The sequence below is a fragment of the Colletotrichum abscissum genome (genome assembly GCF_030869225.1).
Source record: "Colletotrichum abscissum strain IMI 504890 chromosome Unknown Scaffold_8.1, whole genome shotgun sequence".
Taxonomy (NCBI): domain Eukaryota; kingdom Fungi; phylum Ascomycota; class Sordariomycetes; order Glomerellales; family Glomerellaceae; genus Colletotrichum; species Colletotrichum abscissum.
The window spans coordinates 1,149,804-1,167,917 of record NW_026850525.1 but is presented as its reverse complement, the minus strand read 5'-3'; the positions used below and the strand labels follow the sequence as shown (position 1 = coordinate 1,167,917).

The 18,114-nt window shown below is 54.5% G+C and overlaps 6 protein-coding genes across 6 annotated transcripts; 2 read left to right on the top strand and 4 right to left on the bottom strand.

The window, feature by feature from the left end:
* Window positions 1–586: 586 nt before the first annotated feature.
* CABS01_04385 (superoxide dismutase) lies at window positions 587–1,565 on the bottom strand (the record flags this gene model as incomplete). Its single annotated transcript, XM_060537756.1, has 2 exons — window positions 587–1,209; window positions 1,343–1,565. The coding sequence occupies 2 exons, from the start codon at window positions 1,563–1,565 to the stop codon at window positions 587–589; spliced, it is 846 nt and encodes a 281-aa protein (XP_060390601.1).
* A 1,644-nt stretch (window positions 1,566–3,209) lies between these two features.
* On the bottom strand, window positions 3,210–4,412 carry CABS01_04384 (uncharacterized protein; the record flags this gene model as incomplete). The annotated part of the gene is made up of 1 exon (XM_060537755.1): window positions 3,210–4,412. One exon carries the CDS (start codon window positions 4,410–4,412, stop codon window positions 3,210–3,212), a length of 1,203 nt encoding a protein of 400 aa, XP_060390600.1.
* A 2,570-nt stretch (window positions 4,413–6,982) lies between these two features.
* Window positions 6,983–8,118, top strand: CABS01_04383 (uncharacterized protein; the record flags this gene model as incomplete). The annotated part of the gene is made up of 3 exons (XM_060537754.1): window positions 6,983–7,015; window positions 7,118–7,170; window positions 7,239–8,118. 3 exons carry the CDS (start codon window positions 6,983–6,985, stop codon window positions 8,116–8,118), a joined length of 966 nt encoding a protein of 321 aa, XP_060390599.1.
* A 1,463-nt stretch (window positions 8,119–9,581) lies between these two features.
* CABS01_04382 (inosine-uridine preferring nucleoside hydrolase) lies at window positions 9,582–11,090 on the bottom strand (the record flags this gene model as incomplete). Its single annotated transcript, XM_060537753.1, has 4 exons — window positions 9,582–9,954; window positions 10,052–10,708; window positions 10,788–10,873; window positions 11,025–11,090. 4 exons carry the CDS (start codon window positions 11,088–11,090, stop codon window positions 9,582–9,584), a joined length of 1,182 nt encoding a protein of 393 aa, XP_060390598.1.
* A 1,177-nt stretch (window positions 11,091–12,267) lies between these two features.
* Window positions 12,268–13,901, bottom strand: CABS01_04381 (uncharacterized protein; the record flags this gene model as incomplete). The annotated part of the gene is made up of 2 exons (XM_060537752.1): window positions 12,268–13,708; window positions 13,738–13,901. The coding sequence occupies 2 exons, from the start codon at window positions 13,899–13,901 to the stop codon at window positions 12,268–12,270; spliced, it is 1,605 nt and encodes a 534-aa protein (XP_060390597.1).
* Window positions 13,902–14,353: 452 nt separating this feature from the next.
* On the top strand, window positions 14,354–17,889 carry CABS01_04380 (impB/mucB/samB family protein; the record flags this gene model as incomplete). The annotated part of the gene is made up of 2 exons (XM_060537751.1): window positions 14,354–14,601; window positions 14,658–17,889. The coding sequence occupies 2 exons, from the start codon at window positions 14,354–14,356 to the stop codon at window positions 17,887–17,889; spliced, it is 3,480 nt and encodes a 1,159-aa protein (XP_060390596.1).
* Between the last annotated feature and the right edge of the window lie 225 nt (window positions 17,890–18,114).

Below are 18,114 nucleotides of genomic sequence, written 5' to 3'. Positions count from 1 at the left end.
TTCCCCTTTCCCTTGCTGTCGCTGAATGAATCAAGGGCAGCTTAGGGTAGGAGAAGGTATGGTCTTGCCAGCAGCTATATGGAGAGGCCGAGGGGGTGAGCCGGGTGGTACGACCAAGAGTCGTACTCAATCTATAGAGCACATCTAAACAGTTTGTTCGGTTCAGAGTGATGGCACGATCTTAATTACCAGGGGGGGGGGGAAGTCTTTAAAGTAGTACAGGAATAGTACATGTTCCTCTGCAACCACCCATCTTCTCTATATGTGCAGCGGTTTCTATTCTTACAGTTTCGTCTTGCCTTTTTTGATAATTCCTACATGTAGTCCGCCAGTCCGTCGCCCGCCCCCGACTACTATCCACACAAGATCTTGCAGGACTATAGGGGGGATATCTCCCGTGTCGATGGACGGGTCTCTCCTCACTTCTCCCCCTTTCGCCCCAACTCTCTTCAAAAAGCTTGGCTAAGCTCCCCTATAGCGGCTTGTAGGTCGCATAGTAGTCGCGCCACAGCCATCATTTCACCAGCTCTCGCAGCTCCCGCAAGTCCGGCGATCACTTCTCACCCCCGCCTCCTCCTTTCTTAGTTTACCGCATGAACTGTGGCCGGGAAGGGATGTCCGCCGCGAGGTTGACGGCCTCCCAGTCAATCACCTCCCACCACGCCTCAGCAAACGCCTTCTTGCCGCCGCGGCCGCCGACGCCGAGCCCGTAGTCGCGGATCCACGTGTGCTCCCACGTGTTGAGGCACAGAAGCGGCACGGCGTCGAGCGCGCCGGGCGGCTTCGTTCCCGGCCTCTGGGCGGCGGCGCTGCGCTGGAAGTACTTGTTGGCGGAGCCGCCCAGGCCGACGGTGTTCATGTCGGTGCTCTGGAGGCGCCAGTGGGCGCCCGGGTAGGGGGAGCCCGCGAGGTAGGTGGTGAGGATGCGGTAGTCTTGGTGGCCTGCCTTGACGAGCCAGACGAAGCCGGGACCGAACATGGAGGAGGCGGTGAGGATCATTTCGCGGCGGAGGGTGTCGATGGAGGAGAAGGAGTGGGAGAGCTCGGCGGCGAGGGACTCGGGCATGGGTTTCGGGTTCGGGGTGATGTTCTTGAAGAAGAAGTGGGTGTTGTGCGCCATGGAGGCGTTGTTGAAGACGGGGGCTTGGGAGGGGTCCTGGGCCGAGGCGAGGAGGATTTGCTTGACGTCGCGCTGTTCGAGGTCGGTGCCTGTGTTGCTGTGGTTTAGTATATCTCTGGTTGCTTTGTGTGTCACGTTGAATGTGATTGGAACGATTCGAGATTATCATGCGACGGGAGCTAGGATCGCCGAGTTAGGAGAAGGAGAACAGCGTAGACTGACCTGCAATCAAGGCATTGAGCTTGTCAAGGACAAGCGTCATGTACTGGTTCCACGCCATATCGTAACCGTCGGCCGACAGCAGACCCGGCACGCCGTCCTTGAAGTCGTGGGAGAGCTGGGGGACGTAGTGTATCGAGCGCTGCTGGAGAGGTCTGGCCGGTGCTGCTCTGGCGGCGGCGGCGATGCTCGCGCCGATGCGCGGTAACCTTAATCGTGAGAACATTATTGTGGTATGTGTATGTCGGATTTCCTCAATCACTGGTGGATCTTGGGGAGGACGGTCGTTTGGAGGGGCGTGGTAGGGAGGTTGAACCGTGTCGCCGACGAAAGGGAAAGCTGTAGGCCGGGAGCTTCGACGATGGTGAACTTTTTTTGGGACGGCTGTTCCCGCGTGTCCAATTGGCGCGTTTGTTTGTGGCCTTATGATTGAGGCGCGAAGACGTTCCGATGTTTTGTGGGGTCTTTTTCGGGGGTGGGTCTATGAGCCGGGAGGCACTTGGTGATGGCTTCAACTTACAAGATGCAACTTCCAACTTGCACGGCATGACGACTAATGAGGAGCATCTTCCGAAGAGTTCGGGGAAAAGACAACCCTGTGTTGGATTTTCTTGTGACTTGATCGACTGGAAGAATCAGCGACCGGCCACTGCTCAAGCTCCTCCCGGATGGTTCGGTTCTAAGCCGTGAATGCACCAACATCGACTTCAAACCCAATTTTCAATCAACGTCACTCGTCAGCCCGCCAATCCTTCCACACTCGTAGTCTATCATTGTCACGACCAAGGTTTGAACAGGCACACCGACGTAACCGCCAATTTCAAAGCTTACGGCATGAACTCGGTTCCAGCCCACGGCGACTGCGTAACCGCCCGCGCGCCCGCTCGTCTTACACGCACCACCGCCAAAGACTGACTGGGCGCAGTACTGAGAACCACCCATGAGCAAACAAGGTCGCTGATCCTCCTTCCGCGCTCTCTATGAAGGGCTTGCTACACACTCACATGTATCTTCTCTCGTCACGCGTCATCGGACAGCACTTCTCACTCCACTGGCGAATGCTCCCAATAGGCCGAGATCCAAGATCAGCAAATCACCTGATCCGCTCCCAGCAACAAGAGAAATCAATGCCGACAATCTTCTTCAAACAGTGCATCTTCAACTCAAGTGCTGTAATTAAATATATCCTACATCGGAGTCTCCCCCATTCGTTCGTCGCAAGGAATGTCAGAGATCAGACGATCGAGACTACTTATACCTAGTAGGGGCGATACGGTTGGACAGCCGTCGGCTCATTTTGAACCCCCCCTCCCCTTCCCATCTCAGACCGCGGCATGCTGGAAGGTTCACAACAGTTGGGACCGGCCAAATAGACGACTACCTCGATGCGACTACTTTGACTTCTTCAACTTATGGACCTATGGCTTTACGATCAACTTAGAGGCACCCATTCTTGTTCTTGTTCACGCTCCTTCTTCCTCAAGTTTTTCTGCGGTCAACAGGCCTAACGTTTGCACTTTGTTGGACAACATCTTCTTCCCCGACGTGTACTCAACTATGATCAGCGCCGGGGTTCGCTCATCAGACTACGGGAATTGTTGAGCGTTTCTTTGCTATATGCCAACACGTTTCCCGATGGTCGCTGCTTCTTCGTTTTAACTTGTATTTCTTTTCACTTGATACAGGTTTTTTGCAAGATATATGTTTTAATTCTCAGTATTCAAAGGTATGGCCATGGATAAACGCCCCGTTACATGCAGCCCAACCCAACCCTATGCCGAATGACAGCCTGATCCCGCGGAAATCCCCACGGAGCACCACCGAGGAGGAGAAACGTCATATACAAGAAAAGTCCGCCAGCCTCGTGGCTTCAAACCTCGTCGTCTTCAATCATGCCAAGGACATCCAATTCCGTCTTGACCAACCGCTCAAACTCTTCCCTGTCGATACCGGACGAACGAGCCAGCAGGAAGAGACTGCGAATGCTCCTCGACACGTGCTGCTTCACGCCGAACTCGTTCTGGTCCTGCTTGCCCACGCTCTCCTCGAGCTTCTCGACCAAGCGGCTCCCATTGCTGCTAGCGCTCGAAGCCGGGCGCGGATGAAGGAGCACAGCAGCCCTATCTTCGTCAATTTGACTATGAATCGAGGGCGACCGCGGGGGTTCAGCCAGTGTCCAGGAGCCGTTTGTCTCGTTCAGACCCTGATCCGAGTTATGCTGGCCTACAATAGCGCCGAGTCCCAGAGGAGGGGCCGTTTCGAAACCCTCAACCTCTTCGTCGGGATCGTGAGCGTCCATTGCCGGTTGTACTGAATCATATTGTGCATAGTACGCATCCTCTGCCGAGTCGGTTCGGAACTGGCCCAGCTGCGACGCCTGTGGTACGTGCGGCGCGGGGGAACGCTTGATGGCGGCGGGGGACTCATTTGCTGGCGTGCGGGCAGGAGTTGCGTCGTATCTGTCCCAGTAGCCATCGTCCTCATCATCATCCGCCTCGGCAGCGTCATAGTACGCTGAGCTGGCTGGTGCCTTTGACGTCGTCGTCGCCTTTGACTTTTCGTCTGCATAGGCCTTTTCGGCCTCGGCGATGGTCGAATAGCCGCCAAAAGTTCCAAAGGGTGCCGCCTTGTCGGTGACGCTAACCTCGCCGATCCTCCAGCCGTCGCCGCCGCCATCCTTGTCGCCGACGCAGTAGATGAGTTGGAAGGTCAACTCAAGCTCCTCGAGAGCAACAAAGGCCTGCAGGGTCTCGAGATCGAGCCGCCTGTACCTCGTCTTCGCGTCGTATTCCCAGTCTACCTCGACCTCGCCAGATACTGGGTGAGGCTCTAGCCTGCCGCTCTGAACAATCTCTGCCAGGCGCGCCGCCTTGTCGGTGTCATATGCGAGGAGACGGAGCCATGGCTCGGTGCTGGCCTCTGAAAGAAGTTGGACTCTTTGCCTCAGGATAGGGCTGAGAAGAGGCAAGACGCCGATGGCGGGCTGTTTAGAGATGCTTGCTGGGACGAGAGCAGGCAGTAATGGAGCCAACAGGCCGCCGATGTTGGGCATTGGTGTGGTAGTTGAAGCCATGTTTGTGGTCGTGATACAGGTAAGGGTATGCTTTCAGAGATATCGCTCCCTCGCGGCCACTCCTTGCCGGGCGGGGAATGTAAGATATTTGAGGAGGCGAGATGCCACTGGTTGAGTCTGAGCGACTGTGGTGGTTGGTTGTGTGTATGTGTTGGCGGCGGCACTCGTGACAGTAGGTATCACATGCGGCAGCGCTACTGGGTATCCTGGTGTTCAGTTCAGCCTGCCTTGGAAATCTCTGCCTTTGTAGTTGGGTCTGGGCAAAGTGGTAAGTAAGTAAGTGTTGTAAGATATGAGGTATGAGAGTATACACGGTAGAGAGAGGGGATCGCAGAAAAGAAAAGGAGGAAAAGTCGCGACTATTATGAGAAGCAGGTGTGAGAGGCGAGGCGAGACGACAAAGTCTAAGGTAAGGAAGGTATGGTCTCCGTCGAGTTACGCAGAGTCGGCGGCCCCACGCTCGATGGCTCCGTGGTTCCCCCCTCTCCCGTCCCAGATCCCAAGGAAGTCAAGGGCCAACAGGTCCAGATCCACCTGGAAAAGGCTGGTGTCGACCTTCCCGGGTGACGGATACCTACTGCGTAAGGTGGTGAGTTCGGTCGGGGGGCTGACCCCACAGTTGAGGGGAGGCAAGGGCGGGCAAGTCGCCAAGGCAGGCGGTTCTGGCCAATGCGGAGGCACATTCAAGCAGGTCAAAGGCAGTTGCGACTCCGCCCTGAGCAGTCGTTTCGGACGGAGGGAAGTTGACCACTGACGGTCGACCCAATGCGACATGACTACTTCCCTGCGTGGTACGTAGTACATACCTCTCTCCGAACTTTCCTCCACTGGCTACTTGCCCAGGTGTCCTTGACAAAAGGCGAGCTGACCAATGACACGCTGCTGAGGTCTCTTGCACGTGTCAAGACTCTTCATTGCTTATGGTACCAAAGGTGCCAATTTGCACACAATGGGATTTCCGGCTCCAACTTCCGTATGTCCTTGCCTTCTCATCCACGTCTCGTCTCATTTCGGCGTGGCTTGTTTGGGGCTGCTACCTAGTCTCACGGTTGTTTTTTTCTCTGACGCTGTGTTCCGTCTTTCGTTGCCGGCCCTGTTTCTGTTTCTCTCTCCTCACAAAATATCCGTACGTGTTGGAAAAATACCCGGTATCGGTACCTTATTCTCTTCTCGCGGCTTTCCCGGCGTCTCGTAACAGGAGTTGCCGAGCATTGACGAGACAAAGACATTTGTCAGGACTGCTTTCCCACATGGCATTCACTCAGTGCCCGCATTGCCATGTCTAGACTTCTTCCTCGTTTACCTCTGTCATCACTATCACTGAGGCGTACCTAACATAGTGACCCGTGCAGCACAGGCCCCTGATTGAGGCGCTCTTCATGTAATTTCTTCTTCCTCTGCTCTACCTTATCGTGTCCTCTGTAATCGTCAAAGTGTTATCAATGTAGGTCACGAGGGTTCACCTACCATCGTCACAAGACAGCGAGTCTGAGAACTCGAGATATGTCACCACATTCCTTCTCCTGCAGGCAAGTCTCGCAGCGAGTCCCGTGAGATAGCCAAGCCCCCCTCTCGTCTCTTCTTTTCTTCTTCACTTTTTTTTTCCGATCGTAGGTATGCCATGTTGAAATTGAACTTGCATTTGCATATTGCATCTGTCCGTGGTCTTCCATCGCCGCTCGCTCTCTAAGAATCTCGCCCGCTATGTTTCCCTCCGCACGGGTGAAGGGGACCAGACCCTGCGTGGCTGTGCTGGCACGGCTGGCTAATCTGCTTTCGGTGACTTTTCATCCATCTAGCAAAGGCTCAATGCGAGGAAGATGCCCCTGTTGCAGCCTGCAGCTTGCAGTCACGCCCACAGTGGAGCCAGGCCGCAGTAAACATCCCCCGAGCTGCAGTGGCCAAGTGGGAGAATCGAGAAGGTCCCGTCCTTGACAGCCCGCTATCGTCGAAATTGCGTCACACTGCTTGGGGTCTCCTAGCATTTCGGGGTCGGTTCCATCCAGGCAAGGTAAGGAACCTGGGGGTGTTTGCGCGCGATAAGGCCAAGCAAACTTACCTGCTCGGACCTTAACTAACACTAGTACTCAGAGCTACTCATCTTACGTACAAACAAAAAAAATTCCACACGCGACGAATATCAACGGAAATTCCAGAATAACAGCGACATCTAGCGAACAGACGTTAGAAGATTGTTCGTTTCTTCACAATCCCAATAGAAAATCGCCGATTCTCAAACACGCTCACCATCAATTGAGACCCCTCAGCCTCATTGCGGAAGCCTCAATTCCTGCTGTTTTAGCTTCCCGTCATCGCCACAGAGAGAAACGAATCACGACGGACACCTCGCCGTGCCATCTCGGATCGCGCCGCTTGGACGGACACCCACAGACGACACCAACCATCTGACCTTGATAAACCTCGCACACCCGGGCCCGAAGCCCACTCGTCCATCGCCGAAGGTCAGAGGCAAGCGAGCAGCCGCCTGTCCGCTGTGCTTCTCTCTGTCATCCATTCCTGCTGCATCTTAGAGTTTCTGCGCCAGGTCCCACGAGGACACTACCGGATGCATGTCGCCCAGCGGCGAACGCCTCAAGGATGAGGTAAGGCTAGACCTAGACCTTTCCACGCCTGATGTGACGGTCTCTCCGACCTGTCAACGACCTCAAGTCACGTCACGATGCTGACACACTGTTCGCGCCCAGGGCTCCCGTTTGCAGGTTGTAACGGCCGGCGCCACCGCCGGCCTGTTTGCTCGGTAAGACAAAACCCAAAGGTTGAGGCTTAGTGATTCACGCTGACCATTGCCGTCTTTTGTCGCGATAGCTTTGTCATTGCCCCCCTCGATGTCGTCAAGATCCGCCTGCAGCTGCAGACGCACTCGCTCTCCGACCCTCTGTCGATCCGATCAGCCAGGGGCGGGCCCGTGTACAAGGGCACCCTGAACACCATGAGGCACATCATCGCCAACGAGGGCATCACTGGCTTATGGAAGGGAAACGTCCCCGCCGAGATGATGTACGTGTGCTACTCGGCCGTTCAGTTCACGACGTACCGCACCACGGCGCAGTTCCTCAAGACCGCGTTTGACAACCGCCTACCGAACGCCGCTGAATCCTTCATCGCCGGAGCCGCTGCCGGCGCGGCCGCCACGACAGCCACATACCCCCTCGATCTCCTACGAACCCGATTCGCGGCGCAGGGCAACGACCGGGTGTACACAAGCCTCCGGCGCGCGGTGGCGGATATCTATCGGGACGAGGGCCCACGCGGCTTCTTCCGCGGCCTCGGACCCGGCGTGGCGCAGATCGTCCCGTACATGGGCATCTTCTTTGCTCTGTACGAGGGCCTGCGGCTGCCGCTGGGCGATCTGCACCTGCCTTGGGGCGGCGGCGACGCCACGGCCGGCGTCCTGGCCAGCGTGCTGTCCAAGACGGCCGTCTTCCCGCTCGACCTGGTGCGGAAGCGCATTCAGGTCCAGGGGCCGACGAGGGCGCGGTACGTGCATAAGAATATCCCCGAGTACCCCGGCGCGGTGCGCGCCATGCGCATCATTTTCGCGAAAGAGGGTGTTCGCGGGCTGTACCGGGGTCTCATGGTGAGTCTCATCAAGGCTGCGCCGGGGAGCGCGATCACGGTTTGGACGTATGAGAGGGTTTTGAGGGTGTTGCAGAGACTTGATGGTTCTGATGACCAGCGGTTTTGAGTCTTTCTACACGGATAAGAAGGAGAGAAAAGGAGACACTAAAAGTTGCGCGTGGGCTTAAAAACATGATACCCCTTTTTAGAGAACGGGAATGGGATAGAGAGTTTCCTTGTACAGCATTCCGAAGGTTATAGATACATCCTTCACATATAGATAAGACGTAATACACAAAGGCACATTTGGTGCGTCAGGAGACAACTTTAGTCGCCAGAGATGGCTGTCATTCATTTCTGTGACGAGTACACACACCTGACTACGGGACTAACACATAGATCTTGCAGGAACCCTCAACGGCGTGGAACATTTGCTTTGCTACCTGTAGGCGGGGGATTTAAACACGACAATCACAATGAGATGAGGAAGAATGGAGTTCCGAACGAGAGATTAGTTGCTTGATGGTGTTCATTCTTTGATCAAGGCCGGTGGCGAAAGCGCCTGTTGGCTCAGCGTCCTCGAAGGGCTGTGGTTCCCATTAGATGACACCCCCATCCACGGAATTGTCCATCTTCGTATAGTTCGAAGCGGCATGACACCACTGGTTGCCGATTCCCATTGCGTTGTATTGGAATACTCTCCAGCCTCCGACGGGAAACGGAGAGAGACGTGTGACTTATTGGGGTTAGTACGTGGTGAGGTGAGACTAATCAAGGCCGATGAATCCCATCTCTTGACCGTAGCTAGGGTACGTCTGGAAGCCATTGTGCGCATCGCACGAGGGCTTGGATTGGGTGTGGTTGATGTGTTCCACGTTCGGCAGAACTGACTACCTTGAATATGGAATAGACGACGGCTGCCCCGGGGAGGGGCCGACGAGACGTCGGATCTCTCATTATGCAGGGTATTCTTGCCATTGAATCGCTATCTAAGTTATGTCCAGAAGTAAACGGGTAAGCGACGTTGGCAGGTAGATTTAGGATATCTCAATAGCTGTCATGGAATGGAGTCCAAATTCAGGGTCCCTAACTCTTATCTTCATTATAACAGATACGCGATGCATTTGATTCCCGTTTTTTACTTCCAAAAGAGCTGGTCAACTATGAAGTCTCTTAGGGAATCGATGGTCTTATGGATCTTACGATTCATACGTTAATGAATGAATCTCATGCAATAGCATAGCGTGCTGCCTCAGAGACATTGTTCATCACTTTATGTGCTTCGTGATTAGACTCACTGATTGGACTCGACTAAAAAAATGAGTCTACAAGTGGGCTCGAACTGAAGACCTTCAAAAAGAAGAAGCCACCAGGGTCAATTTTCTTTGGGTTGAGGTCGGGAGTGGGCAGTCCCAACTATTAGGCCAAAGAGATCTCCTCATCCGATGGTGGCAGAGGAAGCAAATTACCGACCTAGAGACCATAGGCGGTCACTGAGTGTATGAATACTCACGTCTATTGATACCAAAATATGTATATTCGTCCCGTCCACCATGATCAGCAACACACACCGATTTTCTCATTACCTCATTACTTCTCCAACGTCCCATTCTCCTTCAACCCAGCCACCTTACCCGCATTAACCCGGTCCGCCCTCTCCGTGCACTCCTCAATCACCCGCCAGAACATGGGGATATCTAGCCCGCGCGGTATCCTCACGCCCTCGCTCCCCGGCGGCAGGGCTTTCGCGACGGTCCGCCCCAGCTGCGACTTGCCCGTCTTGGCCTCTTCCAGGTCGCCCTCCGTGATGACGGTGAGCTCGAAGCGCTCGTGGTACTTTACGCAGTTGCCCTTTTTGGCGTCGTAGTCGTGAAAGGGGATCTCGTGCCGCGTGCCCGTCAGCACGGCGGCTACGGCGAGGGGGTCGTGGAGCGGAGGGCCGGCTGTGATGCCGAAGACGTCGCTTTTCGCCATCTGTGTTAGTATCACCTGCGATATTCGTGATGAGGCAGTGGGAGGGAGGGGACGAGTGTAAGTGAACTCTGTGTGTATACACATACCTATACGTCTTGGCGAAGAACATGAGGAGCTCAACCAGCATCTGCCTCAGCGTCGTCTTCCCCTTGCCCGTCTTCTCCCCGCCGTGCGTACCATACAGAAGCGCGTCCCGCACCTCCTCGGTAGCAAGAACCTGGTGCGACAGATCAAGTGGCACAAGCGTCGTCTTGGCCGCGAGCGCCTTATTATGAAACACGGCAGCGGCGGCCTCGGGGTCAATGATGATGTTGAACTCGGCCCACGGCGTCCAGTTACCCACGCGGGGGACACCGTCCACGACACCCAGTACAATGTCGGTGAAGCCGTCGCCGATGGCGCCGCCCATGATGCTCAGGCCCTTGAGGTGCGCGACCAGGTCCGGGTACTTTGCGAAGAGCTCGGCGACGTTGGTGAGGGAGCCCGTGGCGACGAGCCAGGCGGTTCCGGCGGGCTGGGCGGAGAGGGCGGCGGCCATGGCGTCGATGGCGGGTACGGAGCGGTCTGCGTCTTTGGAGGGTTGGGGGAGGAGGTCGGTGCCGTCCAGGCCGGATTCGCCGTGGATGTCGGTGGCGGCCTGCATTGGCGGGCGGGACATTGGCTTTGCGGCGCCGACGTGGACGGGGATGTCATTGTGTTTGCCGATTGCTGTGAGGATTGAGGTGGCGTTGTTTGTGGTTTTTCTGAGATGGTAGTTAGTATTGGGATTGAGTGATCATGAGATGTATAAGAGATGCGGGATGCAGGATGAAGTTTACTCACTCGAGGGGGGCGTTTCCGAAGACGGTTGAGAGGCCTAGCAGCTTTATTGTTGGGTGGTAGGCTGCTAGGAGGATGGCAAAGGTGTCCTGTGGAACTAATTAGTACCGGCTTGACGGTGTTCAGTGATGATTTGTTGCAGTATGTCTGACTTGTCACCAACATCTGAGCGAGGCAGCGTAACATCACAGGGACAGGATGAGTGACACATCGCGAAGCTTAGGACAGACAACAACTCACATCATGGCCGGGATCACAATCCAGCCAGACCGGCACCGGTGTTTCAGGCAAATCGAGGTCAACCATGATGGCTCAGGGTAAATGGTTGTTGAGGATGACAGGTATGTGTGTGCGTGTGATTTGTGTCTTATCACAAGAGGCAGTGAAACGGCACAAGATTATGATGAAAATGATGCTCTGTACGGATACGTGGGTTTTTGGTGTTCCCTCGGCAAGGTGAGCAGACCACGGACGTTGTCGCCGGTGCCGTGGGGTTGCGCTTTTAGTTTACAAGCCCGTGTCTGGTGTCCACTTTCGGTGGATAAGACCAAACCAAACGAGCACGGGGTGGTGGAATGGAGTAGAACACTGCGCAAAAGGTAAGGTATTCTGGAGCTCCAAGGATGGGGGCGGGGAGCCGGCCGGTCTACAGCGGGTCTGCGGACTGCGGAATTGCTGGTGACGAGTCGAGAGGAAGCAGGAGGTCAATTTTAGGTAATGACTTGGATTTTGGACTTTTCCACACAACGTTTGGCCAATCCCATCAGGACTATGATGTCTGCTCTGTTTCGGCTTTTTCATCTAGGTAATCCCAGTGGTCGGGAAGTCATGGACAAGGGAAGCTTTGCGGTTCCATGGTTCTTGGATGAATCCTGCGCAAAATAAAGTCCACCGGGTTTTTACCTCACAAGTTCACTTCACAGGACGAGATTACTCTTGGGGCGGCGGGCAGGCAAGCACCGTGGGCGGAGTCGGGCGGTCTCTGATAAGTGAGGCGGTGCCCTCTGAGCGCCGCTGCAATTCGACCTGCGCCCGTTTCGGAAGGTCCAGCAGACACACAAACGCATCCACACCCGAGAAAACAACCTCCCGTGCTTGCCGGGTCGCTGGAATTCTGGGAAGCTAGAGCCTAGCTGAGTCACCCTGAATCTTGACTGTCTCGACGTCCTGCTGTGTATTTGAGCTCAGGGATTTGTGCTTTGAGGATGATTCGTAGTGAGAAACCGCCTAACATATCTGTAGCGATAGTCTTCCGACGGTCCAGGGGTTTAAAAGTCCATGTAGAAATCAACATTCTCACACGCTGGGCGGTAAAACAGGACGATTTGTGTGGTCGACGCGCTCTAGTTTGGGCGCGTGAAGGGTATCATTTTGATTTAGCAAAAACGACGGCTGTATGCGTTTGTGCAGGATATTTCAAGAAACAAGCCAGCAGACTTCAAGCAACAGCTCTAGTACAAGCTGTTAGACAGCTTGAGTTGACTTATTTGCCCGCTGCCTTTCGCTGCTCCATTACTCTCAGCACATCAGCGGCGTTGTTCGCGTCGCCCTTCCTCTTCTTGGGGCCTCTCTTCCTCTTGCTCTTGCCGCCTTGACCGTCGTCATCGTCTCCCTCGTTGCCCCATTCCGAGAGCTTCACCGGCGCATCGTCAAAGTCTGCCTCGTCTTCGAACCTACTGGTGCCGAAGCCCATGTCCATATCTTCGGCATCTCGGTCGACACTCTGCAGCATCCTCTTGTGGCGCTCCCGACGAGCCTTGGCTTCCTCGTCGTCGTCCTCCGCTTCTCCCTCCGGATCTTTGTTTGCCGCCTTGAGCTGCGCAGCTCTCTTGAAAGCAGCCTGTATCGCCGGATCAGACATGGAGGGTCCTTGCAGAGTCTGCGAAGATATAAGGTCTGTCTTGGAGTCCTTGAAGTAGTTGCGCGCTTGTGCTGGCCGCGGCGGTGGCGGCATCGCCATTGTGTCGGCGCTGCTCTCGTTCTTGGTCTTCTTTTCGTCCTTGACCTCTCCCTCGCTATCCTCATCAGAGCTGTCATCCATGCCAGCTAGTGGGTCATAATCGTCTCCTGCATCGGCAAAGATGTCGTCGTTGTCGTCTTCTTCAGCTTCTTGCTGTTGCTTTTGGTAAAATTCGGGTACCTCCATACCCAGCGGCTTCGCATCCTTGTCCGGGATAAACTCTTTGCGCATCTCCTCTTCGACTCCTGGCTGCAACTTGCGGACCTTCCTCTTCTCGTGGCCATCTTCGTCTATAATGATCAAGACTTCACGGCCTTTGCTATCCCGTTCGATGCGGCTTCCGGCCTGTTGCCTAGCACCAATCTTCTTAAACTTGCTGTTCAAGGCAGCCTCTTGCTGAGCCTTGGCAGCCTCTCTCGCAGCCTTCATTTCGGCCAGGATCTGGTCGCGAGTTCTCTTTTTCCCAGGTGCGAGAGCTACAGGCGCAAGTTGGCCCTTCTTCTTCACCTTTTCCTTTTCGACAGCCTGCACCTCTGTTGACTCCAGCTCGTCGAACGCATCGTCAACTTCCTCTTCCGGGGGTGCTTCGGCTTCTTCTTCGTTGCCTTTCTTGTCCCCGTAAACATCTTCGCCCTTTCGTATTCTTTCCAGAAGCTTAAAGTCCAGTCCCTTGATCAGATGCGTACTCGAAAGGTCTCCTCCCGCGATTTGGCTGCTAAGCTTCTCAAACGTCGCTTGGTCAATCTCCTCGTTCTTCAGGGCTTCCTCTAGCGCCTTTATCCTTTTAGCGCGGTCATCTTCCTCGTCGTCGGTTCGGTCTCGTGCTCGGTCGACATAGCCCTCTGCGAGCCTAGATCCCTTCGGGGCTGATGTGCGAAATTTCTTCTGGGGCTGCCCTGCCTGGTTCCTCTCGGCAAGTTGTCGCGCAAATTCATTTCGGCTATGACCAACTCCAACGGAGCGTCTGGTACACGTAATCAGCCGATGGATCACAAAGTGAAGAAGACAACATACGGAGTCATGGGAATGCTAGATCGCTGTCGGGATCCCAGCGCGCCGCCGCCTGGGGTTGCGGCGCCTTTGGTTGAAGCATTGCTCGGCGACGCAGCCTTGCCAGAGTCAGCACCCAAAAGCTTTCGAAATTGTTGATTATTCATGATCGCTCTTTGTCGCAGAATTGGTGACAGAGAGGTGAGCGGCCGCAAGCTGGGCTAGTTTATCAGGCGTCGTCGGCGGAAGCTGTCAGTGCTTCCTGAGCAGTTGAAGAACTTTGATTAGTCATGCAGATCTTTGGACGTGCGGGCTGCAGAGCGCGACGGACCCACCCACTTAACGCGCTTGCAGGCATTCACCTCGGCCGGGGCTCCGTCACTCACCAACCTTGAACTGTCACCACGCCCTTCTGTTGATTTACGCTTCATCAAGAGAAACGAATGAACGTCAGACTCACTCACAACTTCCAAAGATGGTGCTTTACAGTCAGCTAGCTGTATGGACGGGTTGATTTGCAAGAAAAATCGTCGAGACGCAAGTCAAAAGTCGTCCGCCGCCATCACTACCAACACTCATACAGCCGTGAGTCTGCGCATTACCCGAGACAACCGATAGAATGGGTAGTCGCCTTGAGAAGAACTCCTCGCAGGTGAGGAAGCGGATTGAGAACCATGAGTTCACCGATGAGACTGGCGAAGAGTATGAGCAAAGCGCTTTCGGCGGCTTTGGCGACTACTTTCGTCGGAAAAAGATCAAGCTTCAAAACTTGGACGCCGACATGCGCGCCGCCTCAAGTGACAAGCCTCAAATATTCAAAGGCGTCGTTGCGCATATTATGGGCTATACGCAACCGCCGCTTCATATGTGAGTCACTATCTATATCTCTGCCACGTGAAGACTATCGCTAATCAACGCTCCAGCTTACACCGCGAGCTTGTTCAACATGGCGCAGGCTTTTTGCAGTACCTGGATTCGAAGACCATGGCAACGCACATAATAGCGTCCTCTGTTCCGCCTAAGAAGTCCGTGGATTACAGCAGGTATAGACTGGTCAAACCAGCCTGGGTGACGGACTCAATTCAGGCTGGGAAACTCCTACCCTGGTCGGATTATCGGATAAACAACCACGATGGACCGCGACAGAAGGTCTTCAAGATTGACGAATCTAATAAGCTCAGTCAATCGACACCACAAGTGAAGAGAGGCTACAGGGACCAGACTGATGCTAGCTTCTACACGAGCCAGTTCAAGGGGTCTACTGCAAGTCCCGCGACGCCCTCTTTGAGCCGTTTCGCTGAACGGTCCGAGTCTCCGCTCGCTCAACACCATGGCCGAAACTCGTACAGTCCAGCCTTCTCGCAGGCTATGAAGAAGCCGCCGATGAAGTCAAAGGATGACGTGGAGGAATTCGATGACATGGAGATTGACGAGCTTATGGTTGGCATAGTCCCAGAGGAGGACAAAGCAGTTGAAGTGGAAAAGGTTGAAGCGAAAACCGCACCACAGCCAACAATTGACGAAGACGGCACCCGAGGAGGAACCGATGAAGTCAAGCAGGAATCGAAGACATCAGACAATATGACATCTGAGGAACATAATGCCATACTTCTCTCGGATCCCAAGATCTGGAAATCATCAACGGCGAACCCCGATTTCTTGAAGCAGTTTTACTCGGAAAGTCGTCTTCACCATCTTTCGACCTGGAAAGCCGAGCTGAAGTCCAAGATGCAGAATCTCGCCAAGGAAAAAGGGCCTTCTCTCAAGTCGGTGCGGAGGAGGCCAGGGTCACGGCGGTACGTTATCCACGTCGATTTTGACAGCTTCTTCTGCGCTGTTTCCCTTAAGAAGAACCCACAATACGTCGACAAACCAACTGCAGTTGCTCACAGCAGCGGCACGGCCTCGGAGATTGCAAGCTGTAACTACGTCGCGCGTAAATTTGGAGTCAAGAATGGCATGTGGATGAAGCGAGCACTTGAGCTGTGCCCGGATATCAAGGTCTTGCCATACGATTTCCCCGCGTATGAAGAAGCCAGTCGACTGTTCTACGAGTCTATTCTCGATATTGGAGGAGTTGTCCAGAGTGTCAGCATCGACGAGGCCCTCGTTGACATCACGTCAATCATTCTGTCCTCTGCCGGATCCGATGGCGCAGGGGTTGACGAAGGCAATATCTGGAGAGAACAGGAAAAGGCTGAGGAGATTGCTCTCACCCTGCGTAACAAAATCAAAGACGCGACTGGCTGCGCCGTATCAGTTGGAATTGGGGCCAATATTTTGTTGGCGAAGGTCGCGCTACGAAGAGCGAAACCAGCCGGGCAATTCCAGATAAAGCCGGAGCAGGCGTTAGAAGTCATTGGTGAACTTGAGGTGAAGGACCTGCCTGGGGTCGCCTACAGTCTTAGTGGAAAGCTCGAGGAGATCGGTGTCAAGTTTGTCAAAGATATCAGACAGGTATCTAAGGAGCGGCTATCTTCTGCGCTTGGACCAAAGACGGGAGAGAAACTTTGGGAGTATGCTCGCGGCATTGACAAGACCGAGGTGGGCGAACAAACACCTCGAAAGTCCGTCTCGGCAGAGGTCAACTGGGGAATTCGCTTCATCAATCAACAGGAAGCCGAAGAGTTTATACTCAACCTGTGCAAAGAGCTGGAGAGACGCCTGCTCAGTGAAGAGGTCAAGGGCAAGCAGTTCACAATGAAGATTATGCGACGAGCTCAAGACGCACCCCGAGATCCACCAAAACACCTAGGGCATGGAAAATGCGATTCATTCAGCAAGAGCGTCCTGTTTGGAGTCGCAACTCACAACGCCGAAACCATTGCCAAGGAAGCTGTCTCGATTCTTCGATCCTACAAGTTTACCCCGGGTGACCTTCGAGGTCTTGGTGTCCAGTTGACAAAACTGGAGCCTCTCAAGTCTAGCAATACTGGGCTCGAAAGCAGTCAACGACGGTTGGCATTTCCAAATTTTGGTGGCCAACCGTCGGCAAAGAAGGCTCAAGTAGAATCGATTGAGGATTCAAAGAGTCCTCAGAAGACAAGGGATGCCCAAACTCGGGGCGATGTGTCTGTAGATCCCATTGCAGATGACCCGTTAACACCCAGAAAGCCCAAAGTGCATCCTGCTTTGGCTCTAGCACGGGCTGGTGAAAGGGACGAAAAGGCCCACACTCCTCTCAACATCATGGGCACTCAATTCATCCTTCCCTCCCAAGTCGACCCTGCGGTGTTGGCTGAGCTGCCAGGCGACATACGAGCTAAGCTTCTGAGGGGCCAAAGACCAAAGCCGGAGTCTAGACAGGCATCTCCCCAAGTGAAATCGCGGAGTAATAGTCCGGCGGTTCAGGATGAGATGATCCCATCTCAAGTTGACCCGGAGGTCTTCAACGCTTTGCCGGATGACATGAAAGCTGAGGTCCTGGCGCAGTATGGACGCAAACCGGTGCAACAAACCCGTTTGCCGCAATCACCACGCAAGGACCGACTTATCCAGGGGAAAAAGCCAATCACGCCGACAAAGCGAGGCAAAAACTTGTTCAACGTCAGGGAGAGGCAGCAGGATGCAGCTGCCAATCGCCAGCAGACGAACTTCTTGGCGAACAAAGGCCCTGCGAATGCCGCCCAGGAAGAAGACCCAGAAGAGCTGGATCAAGCATTCCTCGCAGAGCTCCCAGAGGACGTCCGGAAGGAGATCATCGAGGACCACCGCAAGAAGCGGCTGGCCAAACGATCTGGTCTCCTGTTCAACGCCCCCAGGAGGCAACAGAATGGTGAGTCGAGCGACGCTGCGCCCGCTGGACAGACTAAGTTGCATTTCCCTGCGCCGCCCCCCAAGATGAACTTCATGGGTTCCGCCGTGAAGTCCATCCAGGAGATCAAAGACATGCTCGAGGCCTGGCACGACGGGACGCGGTACGATGGGCCGCATCAAGACGATGTCAAGGTCTTTGAGAAGTATCTCGTCAGGGTCGTCTCGGAGGAGCGAGACATGCAAAAGGCCTCGAAGCTGGTGCGGTGGCTCGACTGGCTGGTGGAGGACGACGGCAGCGAGGGACGGGGTAAGCAGGGGTGGAGGAAGACGGTCGTGGATATCAAAGCGGCTGTCCAGAGGGCTGTTGAGCAAAGAGGCTTGGGTCCCGTGAGATTGTAAGGCTATCGCATACGTCACGAAGTTATGATAGGATACCATTGATTGCGTTTGCAGTTTGGCATTGATTTACCTTATGCAGTGTTTCTGAGGCGGCAATTGGAAAAAAGCATCGTGATGTCTGACTTTTGACCTCACATGTGAGATGCACGTTGAGATTTACGCTGCGAGAGTGAGACAAAATCATCAATTCAGAGATTCTATAGGCCAGATGCACACATAACAGGG